This window comes from Oncorhynchus mykiss, chromosome 2 (assembly GCF_057628025.1).
Source record: "Oncorhynchus mykiss isolate SJ-2025 chromosome 2, ASM5762802v1, whole genome shotgun sequence".
In the NCBI taxonomy this organism is placed as follows: Eukaryota; Metazoa; Chordata; class Actinopteri; order Salmoniformes; family Salmonidae; genus Oncorhynchus; species Oncorhynchus mykiss.
Genome location: NC_143023.1, coordinates 16,745,150 through 16,755,000, shown reverse-complemented (window position 1 = coordinate 16,755,000; position 9,851 = coordinate 16,745,150). Strand labels below are relative to the sequence as shown.

The following is a 9,851-nucleotide window of genomic DNA, read 5'->3' as shown; positions in this document are numbered from 1 at the left end:
TGGTCCTGTATTTGGCTCCATCCATCTTCCCATCAATTTTAACCATCTTCCCTGTCCCTGCTGAAGAAAAGCAGGCCCAAACCATGATGCTGCCACCACCATGTTTGACAGTGGGGATGGTGTGTTCAGCTGTGTTGCTTTTACGCCAAACATAACGTTTTGCATTGTTGCCAAAAAGTTCAATTTTGGTTTCATCTGACCAGAGCACCTTCTTCCACATGTTTGGTGTGTCTCCCAGGTGGCTTGTGGCAAACTTTAGACAACACTTTTTATGGGTATCTTTAAGAAATGGCTTTCTTCTTGCCACTCTTCCATAAAGGCCAGATTTGTGCAATATACAACTGATTGTTGTCCTATGGACAGAGTCTCCCACCTCAGCTGTAGATCTCTGCAGTTCATCCAGAATGATCATGGGCCTCATGGCTGCATCTCTGATCAGTCTTCTCCTTGTATGAGCTGAAAGTTTAGAGGGACGGCCAGGTCTTGGTAGATTTGCAGTGGTCTGATACTCCTTCCATTTCAATATTATCGCTTGCACAGTGCTCCTTGGGATGTTTAAAGCTTGGGAAATCTTTTTGTATCCAAATCCGGCTTTAAACTTCTTCACAACAGTATCTCGGACCTGCCTGGTGTGTTCCTTGTTCTTCATGATGCTCTCTGCGCTTTTAACGGGCCTCTGAGACTATCACAGTGCAGGTGCATTTATACGGAGACTTGATTACACACAGGTGGATTGTATTTATCATCATTAGTCATTTAGGTAAACATTGGATCATTCAGAGATCCTCACTGAACTTCTGGAGAGAGTTTGCTGAAAGTAAAGGGGCTGAATAATTTTGCACGCCCAATTTTTCAGTTTTTGATTTGTTAAAAAAGTTTGAAATATCCAATAAATGTCGTTCCACTTCATGATTGTGTCCCACTTGTTGTTGATTCTTCACAAAAAAATACAGTTTTATATCTTTATGTTTGAAGCCTGAAATGTGGCAAAAGGTCGCAAAGTTCAAGGGGGCCGAATACTTTCGCAAGGCACTGTACATAACAGACACACACACACACACACACACACACACACACACACACACACACACACACACACACACACACACACACACACACCTCTGTACTCACATTCTTCTCTGTCCCACACCCTATCCACTGTCCCTAATGAAAGCCTCGACTCATGTTTGACCCCTAAGCTACAACTCCCCAGGTTTTATCTGTTAGGGGAAACCCAGACCTGTGGACTGTGGAGTGTTAGAGGGACTATGGGATATGATCCAGTGTTGGCTTGGTCTCTGCTTCCACTGGGTTGATCTATGCTTTTACTAATGCCTCTTTAAGGTCTACAGACTCTATTTAATTTGGCATTTCCCATATATTCACTGATACCATATGAAACCCCTCCCTTAGTCTCATAGGAACAATCTCCCTGAACCACTCTTCACTTCTGTCCCATCTGAACTTTCTCCCTCCCTCCCTCCCTCCCTCCCTCCCTCCCTCCCTCCCTCCCTCCCTCCCTCCCTCCCTCCCTCCCTCCCTCCCTCCCTCCCTCCCTCCCTCCGTCTTTCTTTCTTGCCATGTGTAAGTCTCTATCAAACTCTCCCTCTGATGGCCTCTGCTTGGCTGTCTCCGGAGGAAACAGACAAACACCCAGAGCCTCTCTCTACTAACGATGAGCACATCACACATTATCATCTCCTAGATATTCCCCCTCTCCTTTCCTCCTTCTCTCTCCCCCCAGAGGCCATGCAATAGCATACACACTAGGTCACCTCCCTCTTTTTCTCTCACTCTTACCAATTATTGTTCTATCCATCCATCCATTCTCCACCCGCCTATCTGTCCAAAACATGACTTTCATCTCTCTGATGCTCATCTAACTGTATTGCATGTCTGTCTGTCTGTCTGTCTGTCTGTCTGTCTGTCTGTCTGTCTGTCTGTCTCACAGAGTCTTCCAAAGTGGGAGACAGACAGTAAGATCAGCTGTGAGCAGACTCTGCAGAAAGGGGAGGGACCTAAGACCGCCTGGACCCGAGAAATAACCAATGACGGCGAGCTCATCCTGGTAAGACTGTCTACTGGCTACCTGTCCTGTCAATCAACCACAGTTAGAGGCATTGTACTGTACAACCGTCCATTGATACATTTTGAACACAGTATGCTTGAGGACCTCAGTCATTTTCCTTCCACACAAATAAGGGAGGACTCCACTACCAATGTGTAACACCCATCTACTGGAACCTACACACTGTGGGGCCAGGAAGTTTTTCCATAATACGATAGTCATCCCTCCACTCCATTCAGATCAGTGTTAACGAGGGAGGGAGGGAGGGAGGGAGGGGGGAGAGGAGGAAGAGAAACAATTTAGGCCTACTGGAACCAGGGGCGCAACTTTCAATTTCATTCTGAAATTGCATTTGTGTCCCCCCCAGTTTTATCATTGGAATGTGATACAAAACATGGCAACGGTGAGCTTTAGGACCATGTGGACGCCTCCGAGTGGTCGGGTAGGCTGTTTGGAGTGTTTATCTGACTGGTTTAGTTAGGCTACAGCTAATGATCATCATGTGTGTCACTGTGTGGAGTGTTTATCTGACTGGTTTAGTTAGGGTTAGGCTACAGCTAATGATCATCATGTGTGCCACTGTGTGGAGTGTTTATCTGACTGGTTTAGTTAGGGTACAGCTAATGATCATCATGTGTGCCACTGTGTGGAGTGTTTATCTGACTGGTTTAGTTAGGGTTAGGGTACAGCTAATGATCATCATGTGTGCCACTGTGTGGAGTGTTTATCTGACTGGTTTAGTTAGGGTTAGGGTATAGCTAATGATCATCATGTGTGCCACTGTGTGGAGTGTTTATCTGACTGGTTTAGTTAGGGTACAGCTAATGATCATCATGTGTGCCACTGTGTGGAGTGTTTATCTGACTGGTTTAGTTAGGGTTAGGGTATAGCTAATGAACATCATGTGTGCCACTGTGTGGAGTGACAAGAAGCTCAAAATGAAAACTGCCACTCTGTAAAAAGACGTGTCGTTAGAGCGAACACAAGTGAACCCGTCAAACCAGAGACAACTCCCTCGTTTCCTGGAATCCGTTTGTTTTCCCATTTGTCAAGGACCATGAACAAATGCATCTGATGCATTGCACAATATGTGGTCTGTCTGATCATTCCATCTCTCATGCTGAGTGTTTGGCTTTTAATTCAATTAGTCAACTTAGATCTAAAATCGTATGGTTTCCATGGTAAAAAAAAGGCCAAAACGTTGTAATACAGAACCATAAGGAGTCGTTCAGGACACCTCTTGTTGGAAGAGACACAGTCACAGACAGGGACTGAACAGGACGGATTGAGACGGTGTTAATGTTGGATATGAATGCTTCTATTGAATACTGCACATCTTTATAAATTCCTTGGATATGAATACCTATATTAAATACATCTAAAAATTCCTCTCATTCCAGACCATGAGTGCAGACGATGTGGTGTGCACCAGAGTCTACGTACGAGAGTGAAAGAGAAGACAACTCTTCATCCTTCCATCTATCTCACCACTCACTCACTCACTCACTCACTCCACAAACCCCCAGCCAGAATGGGCAGGGTGAAATCAGCTTGTAGAATCTAGTTTAACTCCAGTATATCTGTCACAAAGCCATGGGATTGAACCCAGTCTAGTTGACCTATATCTATTAAAGTCAGTCTTGCCAATGCTCTGTCCACTTACTCAGTGAGGTCGTAAACCTGAAATTGTGTCTTTTTCTGAGTCTTTGTACGTGCAAGGTTGTTGATCCATGTGTGTGTGTATGTGTGTGTCTGTGTGTGTACGTGCTAGTCAGTGGAGTTGGTCTAAGTGTGTGTATCAGTGTCTGACTATATTTGTAGTTGTGTAAACCTGTCTATGAGCTCTTCCAGTTATAAGGTCAGTTACTTTGTTTCTCTTTCTCCTTCTCTCTTCCCTCTTATCTCTAAGTCGATAAAGTTGTATATTTATTACACTAGATCTGATACCGTGTTTCTATGGTTTTTACTTTGTCTCTTTTATATAAAATCTGATCATAGGAAATTATACTTTCTATGGGAAGACAATAAAACACGATGTTGACTACATACCGTTTGGGTTTTTGGTATCACACACACACACACACACACACACACACACATCCTGACACTCACATGAACGCATGCTCACACACTTACTTGCTCACACACACAAACAGTACAGATGTAGGATCTTAATTTGAGCCAGTTTGCTACAGTAGGAAAATAATCCTGCAGAAACAGGAAATGTGAATTATTATCTGGATTATAACTAATGGCCATTTTTGTAGGGGGTTGGTAAATTTTTCGTAAGGAAAAATCAAGTCTGAAATTTTTAAGTGGAAATTACAAACTTCAGAAGCCCTTTTAAACCTCAACTACACAACAAGTTTTAGATGTCCTGCAGTGCAGGAACATTCTCCGGCAACAGACAGGGCGATGTTTCATCTGTAAATACTCAAGGACTAAGATTTTACTGGTAAATACCGCTTCATGGTTTGTGAGTATAACTGTAACTCACCGTTGGCGTCTAAATACACACACACACACACACACACAGACACACACACACACACACACACACACACACACAGACACACACACACACACAGACACACACACACACACACAGACACACACACACACACACACAGATACACACACACACACAGAGACACACACACACACACACATTAGTACTAGTGCTGGCACAATTACCATATAACTGTGTAACCGGCGGTTATGGATGAAGACCGTCATAAAAGTTAAACAACTGTCATAATCGTTTAAAAAATAAATAGAACGGCCGGGCATTCGTGTGGTTGAGTCTGTTTCCACGGTAACATGGACTCTTAAAAATGTGATGAAACTTTGTTGCTCCTTGCTGAAAGGTGTTGTAGCAAACAAGTCTTGGGGTGCCAACGCCCCAACAATGCAGCAACAGCACACATAGAAATGGAATGAATCATGCTAAGCACATGCAGTCAGGAGCAGAGGGGGAGAAAATGTGTCAAAAAGAAATAAATAAATACCAATATATTTTGTATTATTTGCTACTTGAACAGTTATTAGGGAGACGGGGGTCATTTGGCTGGCCAATTAGCATCATCCAAAATTACATGACCGTCACAGCCCTAGCTAGTACACATCTTATTTTAGACTTTGTCTCAGCTGTCTGCAACAAGAATAACTTGTCTGTCTCTCCGCCCCCTCGAGACTCTCCCTCTCCCTTTTTCCTTCTCCCCATCCCTCCCGTCTTTCTCTCTCTGTCAATCATCTCTCTACCACATGCCCTCCTTTCTCCACTCCTTTCTTTCTCACTGCCTCTCTTCTCGGTCATTTTCTCCATTCATCCTCTCTTCTCTCTCTCCCCATTCTCCAGTCATCCTCTCTTCTCTCTCTCCCCTTCTCCATTCATCCTCTCTTCTCTCTCTCCCCCTTCTCCATTCATCTTTTCTCTCTCTCCCCCTTCTCCATTCATCCTCTCTTCTCTCTCTCCCCCTTCTCCATTCATCCTCTCTCTCTCTCCCCCTTCTCCAGTCATCCTCTCTCTCTCTCTCTCTCTCTCTCTCTCTCCCCCTTCTCCATTCATCCTCTCTTCTCTCTCTCCCCCTTCTCCAGTCATCCTCTCTTCTCTCTCTCCCCCTTCTCCATTCATCCTCTCTTCTCTCTCCCCCCTTCTCCCATTCATCCTCTCTTCTCTCTCTCCCCCTTCTCCATTCATCCTCTCTTCTCTCTCTCCCCCTTCTCCATTCATCCTCTCTTCTCTCTCTCCCCCTTCTCCATTCATCCTCTCTTCTCTCTCTCCCCCTTTTCCAGTCATCCTCTCTCTCTCTCGCTCTCTCTCTCTCTCTCTCTCTCTCTCTCTCTCTCTCTCTCTTTCCCCCTTCTCCATTCATCCTCTCTTCTCTCTCTCCCCCTTCTCCATTCATCCTCTCTTCTCTCTCTCCCCCTTCTCCAGTCATCCTCTCTCTCTCTGCCCCTTCTCCATTCATCCTCTCTTCTCTCTCTCTCCCCCTTCTCCATTCACTCTCTCACTGTGAGAGCTGTTTCACAGATCTGAGCAGAGTCTTCCTGGCTCTCCTAGAGATGACTGTAGAGTATAGCTTTACATATTGATCCCAGAGGATGTATCAGTCCTATTATCTGTGCCGGGCATTGCCAGTGCTCTGGTCCTGGATATGTAGGTTCAACATATTTCTGGAAGTTTCCCTACTTCTGTTAGCAGTTCCAACACACACACACACACACATACACACACACACCCCACACACACACACACACACACCCCACACACACACTCACTCACATACACACACACACACACAGAGTGGTGGAAAACGTACCCAATTGTCATACTTGAGTAAAAGTATACCTTAATAGAAAGTTACTCAAGTAAAAGTGAAAGTAGGCCAGTAAAATACTACTTGGTTTTAAATATACTTAAGTATCAAAAGTACATGTAATTGCTAAAAAAAAGACTTAAGTATCAAAAGTAAAAGTATAAATCATTTAATATTCCTATTATTTAGCAAAGCAGACAGAACAATTGTCTTGTTTTTAACATTTTCAGATAGTCAGGGGCACACTCAAACACAAAACACAAAAGATGCATTTGTGTTTCGGGAGTCTGCCAGGCCGGAGGCAGTAGGGATGACCACGTGTTCACTTGATAAGTGCATGAATTTGACTATTTTCTTGTCCTGCTAAGCATTCAAACTGTAATGAGTACTTTTGGTTGTCAGGGAAAGTGTGTGGAGTAAAAAGTACAATATTTTATTTAGGAATGTAGTGAAATAAAAGTAAAAGTTGTCAAAAATATAAACAGTCAGGTAAAGTATATATACCCCAAAAAACAACTTAAGTAGTACTTTAAAGTATTTTTACTTAAGTACTTTACACCACTGCAAACACACACACACACACACACACACACACACACACACACACACACACACGGGTGCGCATGCGCGGGCACACACATTCACTTCAATGTTAGTCCTTCATCTCTGAAATCACACAAACATATCTGTCGTTAAGGCAACAGTTAAAGATGATGATGATAAGTGGAATGAAGTTGAACATGAGTCTATTTGATGGACAGGTGAGTTGGCCAGTTGGAATGGCCAGGGTGGGGCCCAACCAATCCGACCAATCAATGACCAGAAAAAAAAGGGTCAGGAGGTGTGTCCGGACAGGCAGGAAATGCCAAAGGGATTATAGGGTACAGTTGATTGACAGCAGATGTGCTTAACGAGGAGCAGAATCTTTAAAGAAAACCTGGAAATGGAAGAGAACTGGAGACACACACACAGAGCAGGGTGATAGAGGTAGAGGAAATGGAAAAGAGAGAGGTATACAAGGAAAGGAATTTAGAAATGTTCAAAATGGTCTTTCTCTCATGTTTGACCCCTAAGCTACAACTCCCCAGGTTTTATCTGTTAGGGGAAACCCAGACCTGTGGACTGTGGAGTGTTAGAGGGACTATGGGATATGATCCAGTGTTGGCTTGGTCTCTGCTTCCACTGGGTTGATCTATGCTTTTACTAATGCCTCTTTAAGGTCTACAGACTCTATTTAATTTGGCATTTCCCATATATTCACTGATACCATATGAAACCCCTCCCTTAGTCTCATAGGAACAATCTCCCTGAACCACTCTTCACTTCTGTCCCCTTTCTCTTTCTCTCTCTCTCTCTCTCTCTCTCTCTCTCTCTCTCTCTCTCTCATTCTCTCTCTCATTCTCTCATCTCCCCCTGCAGCTGTGTGTAGTTACAGTGTGACCTCAGTAAAGTCCCGTCCTGGCCAGTAAAAGGGGTAGATAACTGCCCTTCTCTGCCTGTTTATTAGCCCCTGGGGCAGTAAAAGGCAGCTGTTTCGCCCCCTTCAAAAACACACGGCCTGCACTGGACCCCCGTAAAAACACACAAAGAGTCAGAGACACACACGCACTCGCATACCGAACCAAACACACACATTCTGCAAACTCTTCACACGTACCATCAAACACTCACACTGTACGCGCAGCTCGTAAAACACACACTCGGTACACACACACACAAGGTGAGCACACACACACTATGCTGCACTAAAGCAAGCAAGTGAAAACAACTCACATGCATACGATACAATACACACCTACTGTACACTCCAACCAGAGTGCCTGCAAACCATATATTTTACCATAAAGACAGCATGGGTGCATTGCATAGAAAAAACACTTAAATGTATATCTGGGCCCAGACTAAATCTGACATTTGTATCCTGATTTTAACAACATTGTCATATTCCATGGATAAAAGTGAGGCTATACAGTACATGTTGATTGGCACTACTGTATTGGGTTTGGTTTGAATTGATGCACCTGCCCGCGTTACAGTATGTTGAACACAAAACTGTCAACCTTTCCTGGTGATGGAGTGCACTGGTTATGCTAATCTGATATGATGAATGAGACTTCCTAAAGACAAATGGACTTCCAATACCTGCTAGCATAGCTAGCCTGGTTACCATTGGTAATCAAGGGATATGCGAACCGAGATGTAGCACAAGCTCTAACGAGGTTTGTGTGAATGCAGGTTTGTTTAGGTGCCCTGAGGCCATGCCTGTCTCAAAGCAGAGTGCGATAGATGATTTGTGTTCAGGGTGGTGAGAGAGTGGTGTGTGTGCATGTGTGCGGTTATTGACACCTGGGTCAACTGCATTCTGGGGAAGCTGGTAAAGTTGTGGGAGGACCGATGCAAAAATGTCCCACAGGCGACAGTACCACAGGGCATGATGGGTAAGAGGCCCACGCCTTCATAGACACAGAGTGCTCGTGACAGCCTGACTAAACACACACACACACAACATACACACCAGCTAGCACATTTGGCGTCTTGGAAGTTTTGGAACGTAAGTCTTTGGTTTCCCATTGGTTCTGGGAACAAAGCCATACGTTTCCTGACCAGTAAAACTGCATTTTTTAAAAAACATTCTGAGAATGGAAGTGAACATTTTGCCTGAAAGTACATTTTCAGGTTTTATAACGTTCTGAGAACTGAAATGGTATGTTGTTTGAAGTTAAGTTAGTAACGTTTTAAGAACATTTTCTAAATGTTGTGAACAAAATGTAAAGGTTATTTGGAGGTTTTTGAAATAACTTCCTTAAAACCTTCACTGAATGTTTCAGTAAGACTGCTAGCTTGGGTTAACTGTTTTGAACTCCATGCACGGATAGGACACATGGAAATTCATTTCTTAGGCATTATTCATGCAAACACATGTATTTTCTATTGGGGCATGGCGTCAGTGAGATTCAAACCTATGATCATCTGTCTTCTATCCATAGAATTAGTCCCCTGCACCACCAGGCGAATGGAATGTACAGTGCCTTGCGAAAGTATTCGGCCCCCTTGAACTTTGCGACCTTTTGCCACATTTCAGGCTTCAAACATAAAGATATAAAACTGTATTTTTTGTGTAGAATCAACAACAAGTGGCACACAATCATGAAGTGGAACGACATTTATTGGATATTTCAAACTTTTTTAACAAATCAAAAACGGAAAAATTGGGCGTGCAAAATTATTCAGCCACCTTAAGTTAATACTTTGTAGCGCCACCTTTTGCTGCGATTACAGCTGTAAGTCGCTTGGGGTATGTCTCTATCAGTTTTGCACATCGAGAGACTGAAATGTTTTCCCATTCCTCCTTGCAAAACAGCTCGAGCTCAGTGAGGTTGGATGGAGAGATTTTGTGAACAGAAGTTTTCAGTTCTTTCCACAGATTCTCGATTGGATTCAGGTCTGGACTTTGACTTGGCCAT

The 9,851-nt window shown here is 43.7% G+C and overlaps 1 protein-coding gene across 1 annotated transcript in view; it reads left to right on the top strand.

Annotated features, from left to right (window-relative positions):
- crabp2a (cellular retinoic acid binding protein 2, a) overlaps positions 1-4,114 on the top strand; it is a 14,016-nt gene extending 9,902 nt beyond the window's left edge. Inside the window, exons 3-4 of the mRNA XM_021598320.3 lie at positions 1,952-2,068; positions 3,469-4,114. Of these exons, the coding sequence (XP_021453995.1) occupies positions 1,952-2,068; positions 3,469-3,519 (168 nt within the window). The 3' untranslated portion in view covers positions 3,520-4,114. The remainder of the gene's footprint in view (positions 1-1,951; positions 2,069-3,468) is intronic.
- The last annotated feature ends 5,737 nt before the right edge of the window (positions 4,115-9,851 follow it).